The following is a 25,406-nucleotide window of genomic DNA, read 5'->3' as shown; positions in this document are numbered from 1 at the left end:
TAACAAAAGCCAACTCAAACCACAAGCATCATATAGGCTTTTTGATGAGAAAAATATGTATCAAGGAAATTCATCAACTATAGCAGCACAGAGACGAGCAAAACAGTAATGCCAGATCAACTGCACAAGGACTAAAACAATCCGCAAAATTCGCGATTGATGAAGCATAAATGAAAACTTTGGACATCTGATGCAAAACATTCAGACAAACATCTTGCAATACTATCTGGGGTTTGTGTAGACCCTGTATCTATGTTTTAAGAGATGAAACCTAATCCTTTACCTTTGTAGCATTTTCTAATTATCTACCCAACAACTCCTCCAACTTTGTCATCCATGATACAACCTGCAAGCAAGGATACCACCTGTAAAACAGAGAAATCATTAATGATCAAAATACATTTCAAAGTGGTATATCATGTTTGTATCTACGAAATCAAAATCAAATTTGTAACATCTCTGGATGTCAGCAATGAATGTAGGAAAGAGTTGACAATTGAAGTGTATGATCAACATAACATAGAACATCAAACAGAAGTACCAATAAAGAGCATGAAATATTACCTAATTATTACTTTACAAGAGAAAGATCAAGAAGTAGTACCATTTCTTTTCATCAGAAAAGATACTACATAGATGTTTACAGTACTATGTAGGTGTGATACATACATCAAGAAGGAGCAAAAGGCAAAAGTGTGTCCTATTTCACCCCAAGGACCAAGGAATCTAGCAAGAAGTGGAACTACTTTTGGACTATTTACAATCTAATGCAACATTTTCAACTACTTCTCAAGAGCATCCAGAAGGAAGATCAGCAGAGCAATTGAGTGACATCATTCATGAAATCCTTAAAATTGAAAGGGAGATTAGATATGATAAATTGGCTATGACCAATTTGCTTATTGATCCAACCTGCTTAACCCACCCAAATTTAGTCCAACCTGCCTATTTGACCCATATAAAACTTTAGAATTCAATGGTGAAACATCATTAAAAGCCATCACAAACCAAAAACCAGCAAAGTGCACAAAATGAAGAAGACTGACAAGATGTACAATCTCGCATCTAAGAGCTCAACAAAGGCATAAGTTGCAATAACTCTACCATCAATAACCTTGGAAATACATGGGAATTAGATCCTTTGACTAAAGAAGGCCGATTCCCCGACACAATTAAAGGGCTACGGCTTTTGCTAGGGCTCATAAACACTTCCTTACATTTATCAATAGGGCCCTGCTCTAGTTGGTCACTTTTCTGGGCTTTCCACGGATAAAAATACCGGGATAACCTCCTCTTTCCAACATTTGACCAATTTTATAGATTTGGTCCCTTGTTTCCAGAAATGGCATCATACACATTGTGATGGCTAAGTATTTGCATGTACATATAAAGACAAATGCAAATAATTTCATACAAATAGAACATGTGTTATGTTGTAAAATGCCCTTGTAGTCGCACAGTTATCAACATACAAGCATAAACTAAATACTAGTTCTGCCACTGAACGTTATCTGCAAAGACATTTAACAACTACACATGCAGTTCAAAATCACACATGTAGAGTGAGAAAGTTTGTCCAGCAATTAATAGTAGTTGCACTCTAAGTCGCTCGGGTGCGGGTATCCGATAAGGGTGCAGATCTAGAGATCAGATCCTCTATGACCTAAATTTTTAAGTTCGGGGATACGGATCCATGTGTGGATACAGGGTGCGGGGATTTGGCTAAACATAAGAGTTATAAAACCAAAATAATGAGATATTATGTGGAAAACTCAAGGAGTGAATAATGATCAAGAGGAGAATCTTGGAATGAGATAAAAGAAAAGGGACAGAAATCATTGGATCTATCCAAAAAATTTCCCTCGAATTTGGTCAAAGTACCCAAACCTAGTTGACCAGATCAGGTACTTATCCCAGCCCAGACCCACGCCCATGTCGTCTCGACACGGTTTTGGCACCGAAAGCGAAGAGTCAAAGCAACTTAGGTTGTGCTACATATCTACATATGCTAATAACTTTATCAGTTGGTCTATGCATAGAATACAAGCATATATGGGATTAATCACCACACTATTCCATAAGTGGAAGCCCCAAAGTTAAAAGTTGAAAGATTATTTCACCCCTTAAAAACTATTGCAATAATGTTCTTGTACAAAATGTGAACACATTATATTTTCACAATTAAGGCTACTCCATTAAATATGAACATTTTGCATAATTAAATGAGAGTTAAATTATATATTGTGGAACGTGTGTGCAAGTGTATCTATGGGTTATATATTAACGACTAAAGAGGATGGTAAATGTATTCAATTAATGTAACATAAAGCAAGGAAAGATTTTTTTTTGGGACGTGGCAAACTAGGAAAAAGATATTTTATAATTAAAAATGATAATAATGTCTCTTCCTATCCTTAATATACTCTTTAAATAAAGTGCAAATTTGAAAGAAAGAAAAGAGGTTCCGTTAATCTATCTTCAAAAGCAAATGAACACAGGGACACACCCACTACACGTGTAGTTTATCGGTGCTCGAGCCCCCATTGCCCCCGATGAGAATTTTGTGTATATATAAAGAAAATCTGTAAAACTAATATAATCTACTCGCGAGCAGACAAAAACCAAAAGTTCTTATGGGTGCTTTGGTTCTAGAGTTGAAATAAGAGTGCACTGATGGGTTCTGTTGAGGGTTCGAATCCTAGTAGGTGCTAACTATTAATCTTTTTTTGGTGGAAAAAAGGAAACAGAACTACTTCATACGTATACTTTAGCTGCTGATTCTTTTTTGCTCATTTTTTCTTTCTTGTTTCCAATTATGTATTTGTCTTTCATTAACTAACTAAACTATAAAAACATTACAAAGCTTCCAGAAAGTAACCCTTCTAGGCTAGCAACTTTATCTTAAAGAAAATGAGCACCCACCATCTTCAAATCCTAGATCTTCCACTGAATGAACAGGCTATCATTATAATTCTATTATTTAAGTTGATTAAGTGGGAATTACAATCTAAGCAGAATGCCCATAAAAAATGTGCGATCATTTTCCCATTCTAATTTTGTGCAACTCATCACATACATATTGTAACCTTATTGAAATCATTTTTAAATGTTTATATTAATCAGCATGGTCGCACATGTCCGAGGACTTGTGAAAATACAAAACTGAAGAAATCGAACAGTTGTTAAACACATCTCCAATGAACTTGAAATATGAATCAGTCTTCAGGTCCCTTTATAGCAAGTACCTCATCGGGTTCACGTAAGGACCAGCTAGACACTGAACATCAAACATGGACGTAGAAGTGGACCTAAATCGAGCCAGCGAATACAACTGAGCTCAACAGTTTCGGAATTAGGCACAGCTGATTGATTAAGATGTCCCATGAACACAGTTAAGGACATTCCAACTACCTAGTAAAATGCATAACCACAGTTAATCCCATTTCCTAGTCTAGAATTCCTTATATTTACCAGAACTTTGGGTATATCAACTCCTGACGTCAAGTACAACCTATGTTGCATGGACTCTTCAAAAATGCGAACAGGTGCGTGTCGAATTCGTCAAAAGTAGTGTATTTTGAAGAATCCGAGACAGGTGCGACATCAAAAGTGAAGAGTCCGCGCAACTAAGAGTACAACAACTACAACATATCCAGTGTAATCCCACAGTGGGGTATGGGACGTTAGAGTGTACGGAACCTTATATCTACCTAGAGATGAGATAAAGAGGCCGTTTCAGATAGACCCCCGGCTCAAGTCAAAATAGTACGATAACAGATACTGAAAGTACAATCAACAATACAAAGTAACAAAACAACAAGTAGGAACATAATAGTACTACAACAAAGTAATACTACAAACAAACTACACGAAATAACAGATAGTCACAAAAATCGATGAACAAGTACAATTTTAGCTTCGATCAGCAAGTCACGTGTATAAATTTGAATCAAATGAATTGAACAATCAAATTAAGACGATTATGGTTTGTATATCTCTACCTAATTAGACTCCCTGTTCCGCTGCCCACGAGACTCGGATCATCCCTGGCTAGATGATGCTCCAAAGCTTCCCAAAGGCCATGGCAATGATATTGTAGTAAACCTTCTCCCTGATCCCCCACTTCCAGAAGCAGAACCATCCCCGCTCGAGTCCCCATCATTGTCTCTTTGCCTGTTCTCATTCTCAGGCTCATCCGTTGGCAACTCATAGCGACAAACCGGGCAAGAACTGTGCAACTCAAGCCACGGTATGATACAATCCTTATGATAAACATGCTTACAAGGCATCTGTATCACATCTGACCCCATCTCAAAATCATCCTTACAAACAGCACACTGTGCCAGTTCAGAACGCATCAATTCCTCATCAACTTTGATGGTAGGGAGCCCCTCCACCGCTGCTCTCGACGCCGGAGGAGTCCCATATCGGTTTGGATCATTTTCTGCCAAATTCTGGATCAATTGCTCAAACCCCGGTCCAATGAAATAGTCCCCATAATTCGCCGGCATTTGGAGACCACTACCCCCGTTACCCCCCTCGATAACGAACTCGAAACTAGCCCCGTTAGCTCTTAGAGCAGCCAGATGAGTCTGAAGAAACTCAAATGGATTGAAATCATCAGACCCGGAGGACATTTGCCTAGGGTTTCGGTTTGAGTTGAAAAAAGCAGTGTATGGGGAAACACGAGAACCGGTGGCAGGAGCAGAATGCTGATGAGAACCGGTGGTAGGAGCAGAACGCGGACGAGCACCCATGAGTAAACTACTCAACAAGCCCGGGTTGGGGAAGTTCGGAAACATTTCCGGTTCAGGGTCCGGTTCCTCGTATTCCTCGACGAAATCACTGTTGCAAGTAGGGCAGAAGAGATCGCCGCTAGGAGAAGGGGTAATGGTGACGGTGTTACTGCATTTATGGCAGAAATACAGCGCTGCGCCGCCGTCGGCGACGGTGATTCCGGCGGAAGACATTTTGATTCTCAGAACAAAATGGAAATGAAAGAATATAGGGGCGGTTTAATAGTCAAAATATATATATATATATATATATATATATATATATATATATATATATATATATATATATATATAAAAATGTAAAACCTATTATAATTTATTTATTTTATTTATTTAAAAAAAGGTCATATATTTTCATATATTATATGTTTTTCCATATAAGTAATTTTTTTCTCAATATAATACATATATTTAACATCTTTCTTTATTCATATTATTTATGAAACAATCCAAGTCAAGCACCAATTTCAAAATCCAAATGTTAATAGTTTAGATTAAATCATATCAAGTCAAGCACCAATTTCTAAATTTGAATCTTTATAAAATGAATATATTTTCTTCATTATAAAATAATATATACTAACCACTCAAATAATTTAATTTAAAGGGGAAATATTCCAAGAAATTCTCGTATTTGATTCTATTTGACACCTAAACCTATCTACTCACGACTTTGTCAATTAAACATTTAAAATTATTAAAACAGGTTATTTTAAATCTCAGTGACTGTTGTCCAAGCTTATGTGGCGTTTATTCGTTGAATAGGATGAAATGTATGGTTACACGCGTTTAAAAGCAAGTGAAGCACATACATCAATTAAAAATGTATATGTAATGAAAAAAATCCCCTTCTTGGATTTTTCTATATTTCCTTACCGTTACTCTACTTCTTCGTCGTCATAAGTTATCACTGTCACCATCACCGTTGCCTTTCCCCCTCCTCTCTCCCCCACTTCGTTTATCTTTCTTTAATCTTCATTCTTTTTTACGATACTTGTTTTTTATTTTTCTCTTCTAACACTAGAGATTAGATTTATAGAAGAAAAAAAGGAAAAAGAAACAAATAAGAAAAAACAAGATTGAAGTGACAAATAAATAAAAAAAATTTAGAAGAGAGAAAAACATAAAACTTTTGATGAAAAGATTATTATTTCCTCCACTTCTCCACTTTTAATTTTGATGGATTTTTCGGCCAAACAACTCGTCACAACTCGTCGATATTGATTTCTTGACAATGACTACCTCAACGGCGGCTATTCGTGAATGAAGTGGTCGGAGAGATATTTTTTCTGGTGAATCAATTTTAAAAGACTAATTTTTAAAATGAATATGAAATTCTTTTCTTTTTGGAAACTAAAATATTTGAAATGATAAAAATGATATAGCAATTTTTGGTGTATGTTATCTGGTATGGATAATGATGTGTTATCCACATCAGCGCGATTGAGAGACACTCATGTTCAAAGGGATTTAAAATAAGATATTTTAATAACTTTAAGTGTTTCGTTGAAAAAGTCGTGAGTAGAAGGATCTAGATGACAAGTACGAGAGTCTTCCCCGTCAATCTGCCTAATTTAAATGGCAAAAAGAAATATAAATTAGGACATGTAAATGGCAAGCAAATGGGAGTGGTATTTTTGACAACTTGTTGGGATGTTTACTACGTTTATCATTATGAAGAAATTAAAATGATTCTTAAATTTATTTAACAAAACTTACTTTAACATTTTAATTTTATAAAATTTTTTCAATTAAATAACTTTCAAGTGAATAAAATATTACCTTAATGTTTTACGTGATAAACAAAAAAAATTCGCTCCATATAAATAGCAAAAAATTGAAGTTGAAAAATGAGTGAATCCCGACAGGTGAGAAAAAGAGTATAGAAAATTTCGCCGACAAGCGTTTCTCCGATAGATTTTGTTTGTTAATGTGGAAAGGGGGAGAAGATGTACGAGTTTCAAAATTTTATTTTAAGGAATAAATTTAAATTTTATTATTTTATTTTTTGTTAAATAATTTTGATAATAAATTCTGAAAATAGTTAATAAAGATAATTATAACATGTCAAATTCATATCACATATATCAATGACATTTACTGTTATAAAAAAAATAATAACGTTTACGATTCAAAATAAAATTAATGAGGAAACAAGATATAATTCCTAATTTTATTGAATGGAGGATAAAATTAAGCATATAATTGTTGTTAATAACTTGATGTCTCACTTGAATATTTAATTAGTGTGAATTTAATTTAATTTACTCAAATTCTTTACATAAAATAAAATAATAAAATTGATTTATTAAATAATAATTAAAAAAATTACAAATATACCATTTTACAAATTTCAGTTTTTAAAAAATTAAATGAATTCCGTTCAATGAAGTCATTGGAGTACAAACTTTTAATTTAACAGCGAATAAAATTTTTCTTTTTATAATAAAGTTTAGTATATTCAAGTCATTAGTAGCAATAAATATACTTTTTGTTGAATAAAATTATGACTTATATTTTCTTTACTTGTGAATTTTGTTTTGAACCGTTAAGGTTAAGGTTCTTCGCGTAAGATTAATTTGAAGAAAATGAAGCGGAGAGAGAAACAACAAAAAAAATTGCTAAAGATTTTATTTATCGAAACATGAATTTCGTTAATACAAACCTAAGCTATTTATATGAAAAATAGAAAAAGACCAACTCTAATAAATTTTTGAATACTTAAAAAACTAAAATCGATAATTTTATAGTTAAGAAACTAAAATCATAAAGCATATAGTAAATGAACTAAAACCGACAATTTTTTTGAATAGTGGACTAATTTTGTCATTTTCTCCAAGTACACCAATAAACTAATGACGTTCTTCTCCGATTTGGAAGAATCGGAAGCTGCCGGTCGCCGATAATCAGTGGATTTTCACCTATTTGAGGTAAGAATCGAACCCCATAGCTGTGAATTTAGCTTATAATCTTCATATATATGAAGTACAGTTGAATTAGGGATGAAATTGTGACGGGATAACTTTGGTAATTGTGGGTTTTCATTTCAAGCATATTTAATTGTATTTTGTTGTCCGATTGATATGCAAATCGAGTGTAAAGTTTCTGTTAGCTTATCATACCATTGTCTACTTGTCTGTTTTAAGCCATACGGACACTTTTTGAGTCTCCACACTAGTCATGGAGCATCCACTTAGACTTCTCCATGCAAGTTTCCATGGGGAACGCATTATTGACATCTAGTTCCACTCGATGTACGGAGTCTACCTTGGAGATCCGATTAAATTCGGATGACACACGACAAGGTCCACTTAGAGGTGGCGCTCCCAACAAGATTTTTCTCTATAGCTAGGGCTTGAAGGAGACCTCTGGATAAGGGTGAAACACTCCCACCAGTACACCACAACCCATGTTGGTTATTGACATCTATTTGATAAAGCTACTATCCTTGTTTGACAACTACATTGATTAAAGTCTCCACAATGGTCAAGATGACCATTGGTGAAAATGTTTCAATGTAGTCAAGTGTACCCTTTGCCCACCAACCTAGCCTTGAACCTTGCTACACTTCCATGTCCGCTGTGTTTGATCTTGTAAACCCACCTACAACCCATTGCCTTCTTTCCTGCAGGTAGATTAGCCGAATGCTAAGTTTGGTTAGCATATAAAGTCTAAAATTACCGTGTCATGGTTGGTTGCCATGCAGGATTCATAGCTACTCTCTCATAGTAATTAGGTTCTCTTATCATAAGAAATGTTTTGCATAACCGGCTGGCTATCAGGATCCAGTGAGATGAGGGGAATTTTTCCAGTGTTGGTGAAAAGGGCACTGAGAGATGGAGAAGGTTCTTAGACCTGGTCTTTCAGAAGGGGAAGATAATAGACAAATTCCATCAAATGAGGTGGGGTATTGTGGATCCTACATCCTAGAGTATCTCCTAGGAGCAGGTATGTCTAAGTGGCTACTAGAAGTGGATGGTGGCAAGGTCTTATCAAAGAAGGATGATTGATGAGGTTGATAGGATGATAGACTTTGATCTGCAAGTAAAGGAGCGTATCGGTAGGACTGGCAGTGTGAAGTATCAATCTGTTAGAGTCAAGAGGAGCAGTAACAGAAGGTGGAGTGTTCTTGGTGTGCAATTGACATTCATCTAAAGTATGTAATTCTGTATAACATTGATATCACACATAGCTGTGGTCTTACAAGTATCACACATTTAGACAAACAATTATTCATAGGTTGAGAGCTTCAAAAAAAATATTTCATAGGTTGAGAAAAAGCAACAGGAACATAAAGTGAAACATGACATGACTCAGTAAATTGGCACTTCGCGCAGAGAAAGTATATTATGAAGTTGGGTTTGATGTCTAAATTCTGTGTTGCTTTATGGATTCATTTGACGAATTGAGTAATTTTACTGGGAATTGCTGGACTTGAACTGTGACATTTTTTTTCCTTCACAAAAAACATGATTTTGGAAGTTTTATTGTTAACAGTGAGCATCTATGTTCTATGGATTTTAATTTCTTTTCTCATCCCAAAGAAATCAAAACAAGATATAAGAAAAAGAGAGCAAAACAATAGAAAAAACTCCAACGCAGCTTCAAAACTTTTTTTTTTTTGGTATTCAGTATCTAAGTGACATGTACTTTCTCAACTGACTCTTGTGAAAAACTGATGTGTGACATCTTTTTTCTGTTTTGTTGGTATTTTGTAGTGGTATTTAGTGTCATTTATGTCATTGATGCAATCTTGATATTAATTACTAGCATGAAATGAATGTGACACATCATTTAATTAGACGGAAGATGGATTAAAGAGGAAGCCATCTGGAAGAAGGCCCTATGTCGAAAACATTTAAACAGTTACACTCTTTAGTGTGTGTTCATCGGAACTGGGGGTTAACCATGATGTTTTCCAACTCGATGAGTTTCTCCATATCGAGCAATTAATAGTCTTAATAATCAGATTCAACAGTAACATATTACATAAAACATTATCTTAAATGTGGATAAGCAAGATAACTTACCGCAGACCAATTAATTTATGTTAACACTAGCATTTATGCATAGAATGCCAAAACCAATTCTCTTCAAACCAATTCCACACGCACAAAAAGAAATTAAACACTACTGAAGACATTGACTCTCTTTGGCAGCCCTGAAATAATCAGCAAAGCGGCAGAAACCTGTTTAATGCTTTTACAATCCAACTTCATTTATGCATATGTCTTCAAGTGCTTGTCAAAAATGGATCAATAAAAGACAGCTTCTTTTCCCGTTTTACCCAAATTGTAAGACACTTTTTAACATAATAACTAGTAGTCAATAAAAACGAAAAGATTTATCAATTATTTAAAATAATGATTTAACTATAATGTTCAAGGCATTATAGTTACATCTAATTTTTTTTATAGATTATGTGGGGAAGGTACAATCCTCAAAAATATTGTACATAGTTTTGAAAATTTTATAATTTCTCTTCAAAGTTATATATGTTATTACTACTGATTCTTGTGTGCTTACTGGTACCCGCTTCATAAGGACTTCCTATAATATAAGCCCAAAGTTTGTGGTTGATGCTTAATCATGGGAAAGAGGATTTATTTTCTCCTTTTGTCTACTTTTACAGGGTGTACTTTGAGGAAGGTGAATGCTCAAATTCGTCATTCTTTTTAGTGGAAAAATACATCTCGAGATGATGGAAATTGAAATTGCGTCCCTTTACCACTACGTATAAGCTGGTCAAGCTGATTTTGAGTTGTTTTCGGTACAACTTTTAGCTTGAATATTCTGAGTGTCCTCCTTTCTCTCGACTGAGTAGCTTTTACTCTACAAGAAATTCATCTGCTAGAGTAGTTCTGCAAAAGAAAAGCAATCAAAATAATGGATGATCGGGTTGTTCTTGACAAGGGTGGAACAAGGAAGTTGCCTCAGTGGATGTTTGCTACATCTGCTGCTGATCAAGTAAAGGAAAAAGCCAAAACTGATAAAGTAGACAATAATAATACTACAGAGAAGGAGATTGTCACTCAGAAACAGAAAAATAGAAGGATTAAGGATAAAAAGGAAACATTCACTGAGGAGTCGTCCACTCAGCTTCCAATATGCCAAACAACAAAAAGAAGCAGAAGAAAATTAAACCTACCAAATGATTATTGTAATGATGAAAGCACTTCAATGGGGAGTGAATGTGACAGCAAGCAAGCAAGTGGTGATGGAGAGGTTCCTATGTTGAGGAGACAGAAACAGAAAACGAAGAATTCCAAGACTGAGAGAGTTGCTGAGATGGAAGAGTCCACAACAACAGCAAGTGATAGATGCGGCTTAAGGAAGAGAAAATGCAGCAGATTGAAGGAAAATTCTAGTGAAGCTGGCCCTAGTTTAAGGAGGCAGAAACAGAAAACAAAGAATTCCTGGAATGAGAATTGTGCTGATGTTGAAGAGTCAACACCAAACACAGACGATGAGGATTTGACTGTTGAAGATCTAATGCACATGGCGGAAGAGGTGACCTCTTTAATTCTCTTGAGGTTTCCTAAACAATTCTTCAAGTTTACCATCTAAAGTAATGATCACATTTGGCCAGAAATGTGGTACCTCAGATTTTCTTACTGTTCATTTTTGCAGTATGCTGGTGATGCTGATGAAGATTTGACCGTTGAAGATTTGATGAGCATTGCTAAGGAGGTGATTATTGATATCTAAATCTTATTAATTTTGAAACATCTGAATCATTTACTAAAGCTTTAATTGCTATTAAAAATGAGAGGCACTACTTCACTTGCTATTTAAAAATACAGAAATAAGTGACTCCCTCAGTTTCAAAAAGAATGACCTAGTTTGACTTGGAACGGAGTTTAAGAAAAGAAAGAAGACCTTTTTATCTTGTGATTCTAAATTAAAATTATGTCAAATGTACCAAAATGTCATTTAATCTTGTGGTCTTAAACATGCCACGTGGAAAGTTAAAGTTAAAGTGTTGCCAAAAAAGGAAAGGGTCATTCTTTTTGAAACAGACTAAAAAGAAAATAGAGTTATTCTTTTTGAAATGGAGGGAGTATTAATCTGTGGCATTTGAATGATTTTTAAAATATATGTGGTGTCTTGAGTTATTGTCGTGCTTTTATGTGGGTGAGGCAGGGGGCGAATGAATCTCCTCTTCTCTTCTTCTCCTTATTTGTAGCATTAGTTAGTATTCACGTAGTATCATATTCTTTAATTTTTACTACTACCTGTTGCTTCATTTGCTTTTTTCATCTTGCTACTTTGCTCTCGTTATTTCCCTTCCAATCATTCTTTGATTACACTTCTTTTGAGCCGAGGGTAGGGGTAAGGTCTGTGTAGACCCCACTTGCGAGATTACATCCGGTAAGTTGTTGTTGTTGGTGTCTTAAGTGCTCTTGTTGTTTGGTATTAAAAATTGATACTTTGACTTTTGTTGTAAATATGAGAATTATTGGTTGTTATTGTATTTTCCATTTCCTGGCAGTATGTTAATGAGAATGAGCAAGCTACATCAGGCAAAGGAAAAAGTGGTCCAACGGAGGATGCTATTTCCATGTCAATAGGCTCATTAAGTGAAGTTGACAATCAATCTTTGAGAAGAGAAACAAATTTTGATTGTATTTCAATTCAAGAGAGAACAATTGAAGATGCTTCTCCTAAGCTTAACATGTCCGAGAATCCGACCCAAGACATGTTAGATTTGTTTCTTGGTCCCCTATTGAAGAAAACTCACGAGGAGAAGAGAGTTGAACTGGTCAGAGAAGAAATGAGTTTAGCTCATGATCTGAACAAGAAAACCCAAAGTAATCCTTCTGAGGTTCAGCCACTTATGGTGAAGAAGAAAAGCAGTCTCAAGGACAAGGTATCACTATTTCTTGACTGATACTTCTGAAGGTAGTTAGGTAGTATATTTGGAAGAACAAGTTTAGTTAAATATTAACTTAAACATTTACTTGTCTGCTTATTAATTCCATGAGAGAATATCTTTATTTTAGATTCTTCATAGTAGTTTTCTCTCTGTCTCATCATTGTACAGAAATTATGAGAACTTGATATCCAGTTATATAAAGAAGGAATATTTTTCCTTAGAAATGAATAGACTTGAAAGGAAGAATCCTCAATAGCTGTGTATTATTTTTTGTCAGCTATATCTACCAAAATGTTATGTCAGAGTTAGCAACTATATCAAAAAGGCATTATACATAAATAAACTTAGCCTTAACTGACAAGTAAACACTCAACTTTGAGAGTGCATGTATAGACACCTCAACTTGGTCCTAACTAGCAACTAAACACTCCATCTTTTCCTGTGTCTACTGGATGGGGGATGCATCTGTATAACATTGAATATCATATATAGCAGTGGTCTTACAAGTATCACACACATTATTAGACATACAAGTATTCATAGGTTGAGAAAAAAGGACACAGGAACAGAAAATGAAACATGAAAATGATACAGCGAATCAGTGAAATAGTTTTTAGTTTTCATGGCTGTTTGACGAATTGAGTAATTTGCCGGGAATTGCTGGACTTGAACTGTGACATTTTTTTTCCTTCACAAAAGACATGATTTGGAAGTTTTATAACAAACCATGAGCATCTACGTTCTATGGATTTTAATTTCTTTTCTCATCTCAAAGAAACAAAAACAAGATATAAGAAAAAGAGAGCAAAACACTAGAAAACACTTCAATGCAGCTTCAAAACTCCTTTTGGTATTCAGGATCTAAGAGACATTAACTTTGTCAACTGCCTCTTGTGAAAAATTGATATGTGTCATTATCTTTCTGTTTTGTTATTCTGTTGTGGAATTTGGTGTTGTTTCTGCCATGATGCAATCTTGATGTTAATTACTAGCATGAAATGAATGTGATGCAGCATTTAAGTAGACGGAAGAGGGATCAAAGAGGGAGCCTTCTGGTTAGCTTAAAGGATTGCCTATCGAAATCATTTAGACAGTTATGCTCTTTAGGGTGTTCATTGGAAGTGGTAGTTACCCACGATGTTTTCCAACTTGTAGAGTTTCTCCATATTGAGCTATTAATAGTGTTTAAGTTTATCAAGTTAGTTCTCTGGGGAGATAATCAGATTCTACAGTAACCTATTACATAAAGCATTATCTTAAATGTGGATAAGCAAGATAACATAGCGTAGAACAATTAATTAACATATTAACATTGTTTATGCATAGAATCCCAAAAGAACAGTTCTCTTCCAATACACATTAAATAAAACCAAAACCAAAAATAAATTATACATTGAAAAATCAAACCCAAAAAAATAAAAAAAATTGAATGCTGAAATAATCAGTTAAGTGACAGAAACTTGATTCATGCTTCGACAGCCCACATCAACGTGAATGTCTTCAAATGACAGCTTCTTCTCCCTAATATTAACACACTATTTATAGAAAAAGAAGAAAAAGAGAAATCAACAAAGTTATATAGGAGTGGTCGCTGTGGATTGGTAATGTTGTTTAGTGAGTAAGATTTGGTAATATCATGCATGCTTAATTCTCGAAGATTGACTAAATCAACAGCGTCAACATCTTTCCACTGATCACAATGGATGCCTTTAAGAACTTGAAGACTAGTGAGTTTGTTTATACGTTTCAGAGGTTTTGAATACGAAGCAACTAAATGTCTTAGATTTATCAGGTCAGTTGTCTCGCGGGGTAGTTGGCAAAAGTATCCATAGTCATTGACAAGAAGTGTCTGTAAATTCTTGAGGTTGCCAATGGAAGAGGGAAGATCATGGATACCTCTCAATTTTAAGAACTTGAGGTGGTACAAACTTCCTATGGCTTTAGGTACTATAGACATATTGTCAACATGCATCTCCAAGTACAACACATATAGATGTTGGAACACATAACAGAACTTTATAGGAGCCATATTTAAAAAATCCGGATCAAGGAACATAAGTGAGCTCAACTTCAAGTTAGAAAGATCAAGTGTGAGATACCTTTTTCCTTGACTATGAATGGCATGTCTAAGACACTAGGAGGATATGGAGTGCTTTATTGGATCATAAATGTCAAAAAAGTTTTACCTCCAATGCTTTTGCACAGCAAGATCGCGAAGCAGATCATGAATCCTACATTTACCAACTTTTTCGCAAAATGTGTGTACCACTTGTATCAAGCTTCATCTTATCAACTCATTCAAGAAGCCTTCAGCAACATCCTCCATCATTTCTTTTCCTATTGATACAAACCCTTCAGCCATCCACAACCATAATATGTGATCAACATGGACCACATGATCTTCTGGAAAAATATCAAGTACAGGAAACACTGCTTGAGCACAGTTGGCAAATCGTTGTAGCTCAATGATAGTATGCAGGAGACTTCAATAGAGTCGTCTTCAATGTTTTGCCAAAGGTGGTACTTCACCTTTTCCCATTCTTCTAGCCCCCTTTTATGTGAAATTAGTCCTCTTAATACAACAACTGCAAGAGGTAAACCTCCACACTTGTCCACCATTTCCTTTGCTAGCCTTTCCATTGCTGAGACCATTGCCCGAACATCAAGTAGTTTCCTACAAAAGAGATCCCAACTTTCTTCTTGGCTCAGGAAGCGAAGTCTATAGACAAAACCTTTGTTATCTGCTCTTTCAGCGACATCCTCTTTGCGTGTAGTAATAATAACTCTGCTGCCTTCTTGCTATCTGGAAATGCCCGTTTCAAACTTTCCCATGCTTCTCTATGCCATAAATCATCGACCACCACAAGGTATTTGGGTTCTTTTAAAAGATCACGAAGGTAAATTTCTAGATCGATCTCTGTCATCTTTTCCAACAAATCTAGAGTTTCCTTGGTGCAACCTTGGATGGATTTTATGATATTCCTAAGGAGATCCATGGTGTTGTACTCTTGAGAAACACATATCCAAGCACGTGTAGGGAAGCTAGAGATTATAGTAGAACTGATGTATAGGTTTCTCGCAAGAGTTGTCGTGCCTGATCCGCCCATACCATAAATGGAGATGACACTTCTGTGAGGCTCTGGTTTGAGAAGTACAGCTAGCAATGTTTGTACAACATCCTGAAAGCCAACAAAAATGTGATCCTCATCTACATATGAGGTAGTTCTCCTCAATGTTCTAACCAAGTCATGCTGATTGTTTGGGAGATTACTTGACCCTTCTCCTGCATTATTGATATCTCTAATACCATAAGTATCTCGTTCGCGAGAGATATCCATGATTCGATGCTTTAGTGATTTGATCTCTTTGCTGGCATTGTAGAACTTTTTCTCCTTCCTGCAGATGCAAGTGTAAGCCTTCAGACGACTAGCAAATCTAGCGTCTTCACCTTTACTAGCCTCGAATCTATAAGTCTCGAGTATGGCAACAGCGTCATTAGCAACAAAGTTGATCTCAAACACCCATTGTTGAACTCTTTGATCTACAACTTGCTTTTGTTATGCATCTTTAAGGAAAGACTGCATGAAGAACAGCTCATTTCGCAGCCACCGCACATCCTGTCTGAGACTTGTATGCAGGGAAGCTTCCTGTATGAGGAAATCCCCAGTTTTTGAACTGCAAATGACACAAAGGTATCAACCATCAAAGCTGGCTGTTAATTGCTGCCAGAAGAAGTTTGACTCAAGAGTCAGGTATATTTTAGTTTACTTTTCTTCTCTTTGATTAATGTGGAAGGTATATTTTAGTTTACTTTTCTTCTCTTTGATTAATGTGGAATAATTTAAACAAGTATATTATCATTCATTGTTAGTACACAATCCCAGAAAATTTAAAATTGGTTTGCTTGTAGTGCACATGATTTCTTTCTAATTTCTATATAGTCAATATTTGATTTTGCATAATTCCATCAGAATAGTGATCACACAAAAAATATTAATATTATTAAGATATTTATTTAAATATTTTCATGAAATCAGAGGTAGAGTATGCCTACACTCTACCTTTCTCGAATCCTATTTAGTGAGATTTTACTGGATATGATGCTGTTAGTAGTTCAAACAATTCCCTCATCTAACCTACAGCCTTCGTCCACCATTAATTAGACACCACCATTTGGCATCTACAACCATTATTTATTAAGAATTATATAATAAATATTTTAAAGTATAACATATTTATAAAATTTATATAAATATACTTTGGTTTGATTTTGATATGCTTTTTCTTAAGTTATGACTAAACTAAATTAATTATGATGGATCTTTTCTTCTACAATACAAAACCAAATCCTTGTTTGTGTTTCTTTTTCTTGATTTGATTCAATCTAATCAACTAGCAAATAAGCACTTCAACTTTGAGAGTGTACATCTAGACATCTCAATTTGGTCTTAATTGACAATTAAACACTTCAATTTGTCCTGATTGTGTCTCATGGACACCAGACGTAGACGTGACATATAAGTTTTGAGTTAGGTGTCTAGATGATCATTTTGTAAGTTAGAGTGTATAACTGATAGTTAAAATATAAATTAGGATACTTTAGGTGTATTTTTTACCATCAACTTTTAATTAATAATAGAACATTATTGATAGTGTTGATTCATATAACTGATTGTCAACCCTCAATACTCTTTTGGATTGAGACTTAAGGGTGCGTTTGGTATGGGTGAGAATGTTTTCTTAGTAAATAAGTTGGTTTCTAACTTATTTTCTCATTTCGGGTTCGTGAGAGTGTAAATATTTTTAGTGTTTGGTTAGTTAATCAATAACATTTTTTAAAAAAAAAAACTTCTATTTTTGGCTAGAGATTAGAAAATACATTTAGGAAAATAGTTCCTGATTCGAAAATCAACACTAATAACTGATCTAGGACCTGACTCCAACACCCAAATCAGGGCCTGGCCTCGACTCCAGATGATCGTTTTGGGTCTCGATCTCGACACCCAACCCGAGATCCAAACCAAGATTCGACCCTTACACTTGATGTGAGACCTGACTTCTGACACTTGACTCATTTTCCAAATTGGGATATGATCCCAACTCTTTATCAAGGACTTGACTTTCGAATTGGAATTTAACCACGACACCCGATCTTGACAACTGATTCGGGACTCAAATAACTGATTTGGGACTAGACCTCTACTCTTGATCCAAAACCCAATTCTGAACCCCACACTGATACCTGACTCAAGAATAAACCCCGACATCTAATCCAAGATCTGACCTCGAGTCTTGACCTGGTACTCGCCACCCAAATCAGAATCTGACTTAGATCCATCTTATGATTTCGTATAATATTTGTGTATAAATATTGTAAATCAAGTTTTACAATATTTTTGTAAAAAAGAAATATAAAAGTCTTGTATGTTGTTGTACCAGATGTATATTAATTAATAATCACAAAATCATTTTTGCATACAAAAGATCTCTTACAACCAATTCCACACTTACAAAAAGAATCACAAAATCTGTGAAGTGATGGAAACTTGATTGATGCTTGGACAACACATCTTCATCTTCGAGTGACAACTTCATCTCCTGTTTAACACATACATTAGCTATACAAAAAAAAGAAAAAAATGAAGAAAGTTATGTAGATTGGGATTTGTTTGTATATTTACCTTTTCTGTTATCAAGAATAAGACTTCATATGAGATATATGTTTGAAATGCTTCACGTCTTTCATTCTCTCTGGAATCTCCTTCAGCTTTGAACAACGATGGATAAGAAGATCTTTAATGAGAGGCATTGCACTTGTGGCTAAATCCCATCTTTCTAGGTTCCAAAGATAATCAAGAATAAGGAACTCTAATCGAATGAAGCTGTTATCACTGCACATTATTTCCTTTCCTTCGTAAGCTCTAAACAATTGGAGATTCTTTAGTTTTGGCAGCATTCCCAGAATAGGCATCGGATCTTCTCTCAATGCTGAGTTCCAAAGAGCTATCATTGTGATGGAATTTGGAAACAGAGGTAGTTTCTCTATTCCCCCATCTAAACACAATTTCTGGAGGTTTTCACAACAGTTGACAAATTCAAGAGATGGTAATGATTCCATATTTGAACAATGCAATGTGAGAGTGCTTAGGTTTTTCAAGCTGCTAATGTTGTTTAGGGAATAAAATTTCTTAATATCATACATGTCTAACTCCCGAAGATTGACTAAATCAATAGGGTCTACATCTTTCCACTGATCACAACAAACACCTTGAAGAACTTGAAGACTAGTGAGTTTGCTTATATGTACCAGAGGTTCTGAATACGAAGCAACTAAATGTCTTAAATTTATTAGTTCAGCTGTCTTGAGGGGTAGTTGGTTAAACTGTCCGCCCTCATTGACACAAAGTGTTTGTAAGTTCTTGAGGTTGCCAATGGAAGAGGGAAGACGACGGATACCTCTCAATCTTAAGAACTTGAGGTGGTACAAACTCCCTATGGCATCAGGTACTATAGGCCTATTCCCAACATGAATATCCAAGTGCAACACATATAGATGTTTGAACAGAACTGACCTCAACTTACGAAAATCTGGATCGAAGACCATAATTGACCTCAACTTTAAGTTAGAAAGATCAAGTGAGGGGTACCTTTCTCCTTGACTATGAATGACATGTCTGATAGATAAAGAGGATATGGAGTGGCGTTTTGGATCATAAATGTCAAAAAAGTTTACCTCCAATGCCTTTTGTATCACAAGATCATGGAGTAAATCATGAACCCTACATTCAGTAACTTTTCCCCAAAATGTTTTAGCCACTTGAACCAAGCTTCGTCGTATCAGCTCATTCAAGAAGCCTTCAGCGACATCCTCCATTCTTTCTTCTCCTCTTGGTATGAAACCCTCGGCCATCCACAACCATATTGTGTTTTCAGCCTTGACCACTCGATCTTCTGGAAACATACCAAAGTAGAGAAAACACTGCTTGAGCTCAATTGACAAATCATTGTAGCTTAGTGATAGTATGTTGGAGATTTCAACAGATTTATCTTCTTTAATGCTCTTCCAAAGGTGATCTTTCACCTTTTGCCATTCATCTAGATCCTTTTTATGCGAAAGTAGTCCGCTCAATACAACAATTGCAAGAGGTAAACCTCTACACTTTTCCACCATATCCTTAGCTAGACTTTCCATTTCTGCAACCATTGCTCGAACATCAAGTAGTTTCCTAAGAAAGAGATCCCAACTTTCTTCTTGACTTAGGAAACGAAGTTTATGAACAAAACCTCTGTCGGCTGCTCTTTCAGCGATATCCTCTTTGCGCGTGGTAATAATGACTCTGCTGCCATTCTTGTCATCCGGGAATGCTCTTTTCAAACTCTCCCATGCTTCTCTTTGCCAGACATCATCAACCACCACAAGGTATTTGCGTTCTTTCAATAGATCACGAAGGTGGTTTTCTAGATCTCTTTCATCCATCTTTTCCAACAATCCTAGAGTTCCCATGGTGCGACCTTGGATGGATTTTATGATAGTCTTAAGAAGATCCATTGTGTTGTACTCTTGAGAAACACATATCCAAGCGTGTGTAGGGAAGCGAGAGGATATATTAGGATTTTTGTAGAGGTTTCTTGCAAGAGTGGTCTTGCCTAATCCTCCCATTCCATAAATGGAGAGGACGGTTCGACGAGGCTCTGCTTTGAGAAGTTGAGCTAGCAATGTTTGTACAACATCCTGAAAGCCAACAAAAATGTGATCATCATCTATATATGAGGTAGTTCTCCTCAATGTTGTAACCTGGTTACTTGGCCCTTGATCTCCTAAATTGATATTCGTAATACCATATGTCTCTCGTTTGCGAGAGATATCTATGATTCGCTGTTTGAGTGATTGAATCTCCTCTGCCACATTGTATAATTTCTTCTCCTTCCTATATATGCAAACGCAAGCCTTGAGACGACTAGGAAATTCGTCGCCATCAGCCTGGAACGTGTAACTCTCAAGTATAGCAACAGCATCATTAGCAATAGTGTTGATTTCAAACACCCATTGCTGAACTCTATGATCTACACATTGCTTTATTTCGGCATCTTTGAGGAATGAGTGTATGAAGAGTAACTCATTTCTCAGCCATGTAACTTCTTCTCTCAGACTTATTCTCAGTGAAACTTGTTGTATTAGGAAATCACCCAATTTTTGAACTGCCAATGACACAAAGGCATCAGCCATCTTTTTTTTTATTGAAAAAAAAGGTGAAGTGTGTATGGAAACTAATATTTGGAATTGAGAGATGAATAATATTGTTGTGATGGAATTCACTATTTAAATCTTAAAAAAGTTAAAAAGATGATAGAATGCTAAAGAAGAAAAGTATATATTCTCTACTAACTCCAAGCCAAGAATTTCAAATTCCATCACACAAGTTATGCTTAGTGTAGTGGTGAAGCCAAAAGTTGCCGTTCAAGATTTAATATATATGTATTGAAAAACTAAATTTGTATAATTCGTATATTTCAACGAAGAATGTCTGACAGAACACTAGGCCACTGCTTCATTGGCACAAGTTGTGTGTTTAGACAAAGAAATTATGTCCCAAGGCACAAGTCCCACTGCCTCGTGGAGGTAAATGTTTGTTTCAAAAAGACCCTCGATAATAATTTCAGTAGGGTAAATATCAGGATATTTAAAAAGACATACTATCATATTAGATTAAATTTTATTATTCAGAAGAGTTGGTTTAATTGTTTTCTTTACCTAAATCACTTTTAGCTAATTAATTATATTTCATTTGCTTCATTTTATCGAAACATGTTTGACTAGGTACGCCATTTTAATCAAGACTAGGAAGATTTTTAAAATATATGATTATAAAATTTCATGGTATCAATGTGGTTATAAAATAATATTATTAATACTAAAATGAGAAATTTTTAAATTTAGTATGTTTAAGTTCATCTTTAAATTATAAATACGTTTCTTTTCTTTTTAACTATTCATGTCGACGAGACTAATCATATAAAATTTCAGATTATTTGGGTAAAATTTGAATTAGTTTTGGGACTGAATTTTTAATCATAGTTCGTTGAAATTCAATATTATAGTCGAACTATATCAAAAATCATATGATAATAATGTAATGTCGGATGAATTATATGTAAATTGTTTTTTGAGTTTGATATTTTATTGTTGTATTTTTTTTCCTGATCTCCCACTCGATACCCGTTAAAGCTCAACTATCTCAAATTTATGTTGCATAGGACTCATTATATACTATTAATTAACTAGTCCTCGAAAAGTGCATTGCATGTTTAACCCTTATTAATATAATAAATTTATACCGCTCTAACTCATGTTTCTAATATCCTTTATCTTATTTTGTGCCACCAAATTCGTCCATGTAATGTAAGAAATTTTGTAAAATCAAATTATATAAAATAGAATTGGAAAAACTCTTTTTATAATTCTTGAATGTGTCGGTACAAGTTTATTTTAAAAGCATATAATAAAAGAAAAATACCTTTTTTTTTAATTAAATACTTGAATGTCACTCATGTCAAGGTATGAACGGATTAGAGTAATCCGTATTTTGGATTCGGCACCTCTTCATTTCCCCAAATTCTTGCTTGAATGTGAGGCAAATGACACTAGATAAAAATTAATGACTAATATTTAATTGATTAAAATAAAATTTAGATAATTAATATTTCATAAGAAAAATAACAAATGCCATAATTATAAGGGATTCACATTTCATTCTTCAAACCCAAGTCCCAAGCCCATAAACTTCAACCCGAGTCCCAAGCCCATGAACTTCAACCCGAGTCCCAAGCCCATATACTTCAACCCGAGTCCCAAGCCCATAACCCTTCCCCAAATTTCATTTCACTTTCAGTACTGTGGAATTTGGGTTTTTAGGGTTTATGAAAATGCAGAGGTGCTGTTCATCTGCGATAGGTAAACGATGGTTTTCTTCATTCAACAATGATAAAATTGTGGCTTCAGTGCTCTTTGAAAGATTACCGGTAGTGGTACCCAAAATCGATCCTACTGTATATGCTTTTCAAGAATTTTCGTAAGTTTTTTCTTTTTTTCTGTTCAATTGTTGCACGAAATCGAAGTGTAATCAATCCCTTTTGTAATCCAATTACAATGATTTACTTTTAGAGCGATAATTGCTGGTTCGTATAATAGAATGATCAAAACATTTACTAGTGTTGATTTTTTTTTTCGCTTTTCAGAAACTGTGCTGGTTAATTAGGGATTAAGGGGTACTTTGATATGTTTGCTTGAGAAAAATAGTGCTAAAAAACAATAATTTTATGCCTTAGTCAGGTCAAATTATGAATCTTCGCTATTTTGTAAGTTTGATGAAGTAAATCTACGAAAGAAAATAGTTTCTTTTGTCCAAAATTTTGCAGTGGTTTCTAATGCTTAGGAGATAATGTGTAATGAAGTTGAGAATAATGAGGTTATAGAATGGGTTAGAAGGAGAAAATGAGAATAAAAAAGAGCAAAGGTTCATGAACAAGAGTTGGCGAATGACAATGTAGATGATTGTTTAACGTAATTGGTGTTTAGTTGATTGCAGTAATTTTATGATTAATTTCTTTTATAGGTTTCGTTGGAGGCAGCAATATCGGCGAGAGTATCCAGAAAGTTTTCTGAAGAAGTCTGATACCAGGTACATTGATGTTGCATTTTTTGAATTACACCTTGCCATTGAATACCTTTCCTTGTGAATTATGTATCTTCATTTATGATGAAATATTAACTAATGAATGGTATGAAGAGTGTGCATAGGATGTATGAAATAAGTTTAAACATAATAGACCAGTGAAATTGATTTAGGAGCTGAATAGCACAAAGAGAGCATAAAAGTCGAAAAGTGATGAAGATTTTCTGAGCGTTTTTCTTTACTCTAGAAATAGAGTTTGTCTAAATTGCTTGTGTAGTATTATTGCCTTTTCAAGCATGTGTTCTTCCTTATTAGCCATTAAATATGTGCATGGTTCTTCTTGAACATGCTATCACATACTGTTCTGTCTAGTGTCAAATGCCACATGGTCAGTGACTCGGTTACATCTATATGTTACATGCAGGGGAAAAGGTGATTATCAAATTGATTATAAACCAGCTCCTCGAATCTCAGAAGCAGATAAGACTAATGATCAAAGGTACCAAAGCTTGGACTTCTAACTTTTGTCAAATATTATACAAGAATTTGAATATGGACATTGCACTAGAAGATATTTTTCTTTCAAGAGTTGCTTTACTAAATTCAGCAGACTCGTATTTCCTGACAATAGATGATTATTGACTTCTAATTGTTTACCATAACTAAATTTTTGATGTTGAAATGCCTTAATATTGTCTCGAAGTAATTGATGTGTTAGTTACATGAGATTTTTCAATTGCGCATTGTGTAAGTACTTAAAATTAGGAATGCAGCGCTACTGTTTTTTTTTTTACCTTTTATTTGCCTTCTTCACCCTCTCTACCCCACAAAATAAAGCTTGCGTCTTTTTTTTCAACTCATCACTTGGTCAAAATTTGCTAAAAGGTGCTAACCCTACACAAAACCTTTTCATGTTACTAATTATGAGATTTTATTGATATGCATAAGGTCATTACAGCGAGCACTAGACAAGAGACTCTATCTTCTAGTCCATGGTACCACACAAGGTAGTGGAAAGCCTGTCTGGCATTTCCCTGAAAAAGTTTATGAGTCTGAAGAGAATTTGCGCAAGGTAAATAGTACTTATCAGTCCATTTCTATGCTGATTTCAGTAATTTGGGTTAGGAAAATGAAAATATAAGTTGCAACTATTTGCAGTGTGCTGAGTCTGCCTTAGAATCTTTCATTGGAGATCTTTCACATACATATTTTGTTGGAAATGCCCCTATGGGTCATATGGTCATGCAACCCACTGAAGACAAGAAAATCCCTTCAATCAAGGTATGTACATTTTAATTATTGAAAGTATTGAAGAAAAAGAGAGTAAAGAAATTCTCTCATCCCACGGTGAGTGAGGGACGGAAGGAGGGAAATTTCCTGATAGCTTCTGCAAATTTTTGTGCTTCTTATATATTCTATATTTTATTGTGGCAGCGCTTCTTCTTCAAATCCCAAGTTATTGCAGCCAACAAATTTGATATTAGGAAATGTGATGATTTTGTCTGGGTGACCAAAGATGAACTGTTGGAATACTTTCCCGAGCAAGCTGAATTCCTGAACAAGATGATCATCAGCTGACGTTAGTTTCTGCTCAAACTTCAGGCTTCGTAGGATAGCGGAAATAGTTTTGATCTGAAAAATCCATTTCTTCCCGCAAATGCAATGGGCTTGGACTGCTGGAGACTGATTTTTATGTCTCGACAGTCTGACTAGCATGCCATTCATCAAGTCCTGTAGAATTTTGAACATAGGATACCTAAATTATGATAGCCTTCTGCCTCAGCTATCACCAATCCTCTTTGTGAGAAGCTATGCTAAAAACTCTGAAATAGTCATGAATTTTAGTATGAATATGCTTTTGTAGATGCACGATTTCATCTCGCGTCATAAAATAAACAAAACAAATTACATGTTGCAGCCTTAACGAGTTGCGAGCTTTGTTTCATAGCTGCATTGTGCATAGAGTGGATTGTGATTGTATTTGATTGTTAACTGGATGATCTTAAGATACACTTGATCGACCAAGTACTTAGACATAGACTTTGTAGCCTTATTTGGCTC

General features: G+C 34.9%; 4 protein-coding genes across 7 annotated transcripts; 2 read left to right on the top strand and 2 right to left on the bottom strand.

Moving 5' to 3' along the window:
* Positions 1–6,095, bottom strand: LOC101264918 (E3 ubiquitin-protein ligase RING1-like). Its single transcript, XM_004236795.5, has 2 exons — positions 4,002–6,095; positions 1–365 (listed from the first exon to the last, which is right to left on the bottom strand). The coding sequence occupies exon 1, from the start codon at positions 4,968–4,970 to the stop codon at positions 4,041–4,043; it is 930 nt and encodes a 309-aa protein (XP_004236843.1). The 5' UTR covers positions 4,971–6,095; the 3' UTR covers positions 1–365; positions 4,002–4,040.
* Positions 6,096–7,500: 1,405 nt separating this feature from the next.
* LOC101265224 (uncharacterized) lies at positions 7,501–20,991 on the top strand. 4 transcript variants are annotated; one of them, XR_011220412.1, is made up of 6 exons: positions 7,501–7,726; positions 10,429–11,306; positions 11,427–11,486; positions 12,289–12,666; positions 16,054–16,424; positions 18,440–20,991. XR_011220412.1 is itself a non-coding variant. In XM_004236796.5 (5 exons), the coding sequence occupies exons 2-5, from the start codon at positions 10,683–10,685 to the stop codon at positions 16,084–16,086; spliced, it is 1,074 nt and encodes a 357-aa protein (XP_004236844.2). In that variant the 5' UTR covers positions 7,501–7,726; positions 10,429–10,682; the 3' UTR covers positions 16,087–16,567. The 4 variants fall into 4 exon arrangements, 3 of the variants coding, with proteins under 3 accessions (XP_004236844.2, XP_010319325.1, XP_025886370.1); XM_004236796.5 differs by lacking the exon at positions 18,440–20,991 and having other exon boundaries at positions 16,075–16,567; XM_010321023.4 differs by lacking the exon at positions 18,440–20,991 and having other exon boundaries at positions 16,054–16,567.
* On the bottom strand, positions 13,971–20,899 carry LOC101265531 (disease resistance protein RPP13-like). The gene is made up of 3 exons (XM_010321022.4): positions 18,354–20,899; positions 18,184–18,270; positions 13,971–16,347 (listed from the first exon to the last, which is right to left on the bottom strand). Exon 1 carries the CDS (start codon positions 20,897–20,899, stop codon positions 18,365–18,367), a length of 2,535 nt encoding a protein of 844 aa, XP_010319324.1. The 3' UTR covers positions 13,971–16,347; positions 18,184–18,270; positions 18,354–18,364.
* A 1,444-nt stretch (positions 20,992–22,435) lies between the features above and the next one.
* Positions 22,436–25,269, top strand: LOC101265815 (uncharacterized). Its single transcript, XM_004236798.5, has 6 exons — positions 22,436–22,742; positions 23,286–23,351; positions 23,770–23,844; positions 24,294–24,417; positions 24,504–24,626; positions 24,780–25,269. Exons 1-6 carry the CDS (start codon positions 22,591–22,593, stop codon positions 24,921–24,923), a joined length of 684 nt encoding a protein of 227 aa, XP_004236846.1. The 5' UTR covers positions 22,436–22,590; the 3' UTR covers positions 24,924–25,269.
* Positions 25,270–25,406: the final 137 nt, after the last annotated feature.

This window comes from Solanum lycopersicum, chromosome 4 (genome assembly GCF_036512215.1).
Source record: "Solanum lycopersicum chromosome 4, SLM_r2.1".
Taxonomy (NCBI): domain Eukaryota; kingdom Viridiplantae; phylum Streptophyta; class Magnoliopsida; order Solanales; family Solanaceae; genus Solanum; species Solanum lycopersicum.
The sequence above is the reverse complement of the archived record's forward strand: the minus strand, read 5'-3'. Positions and strand labels throughout refer to the sequence as shown.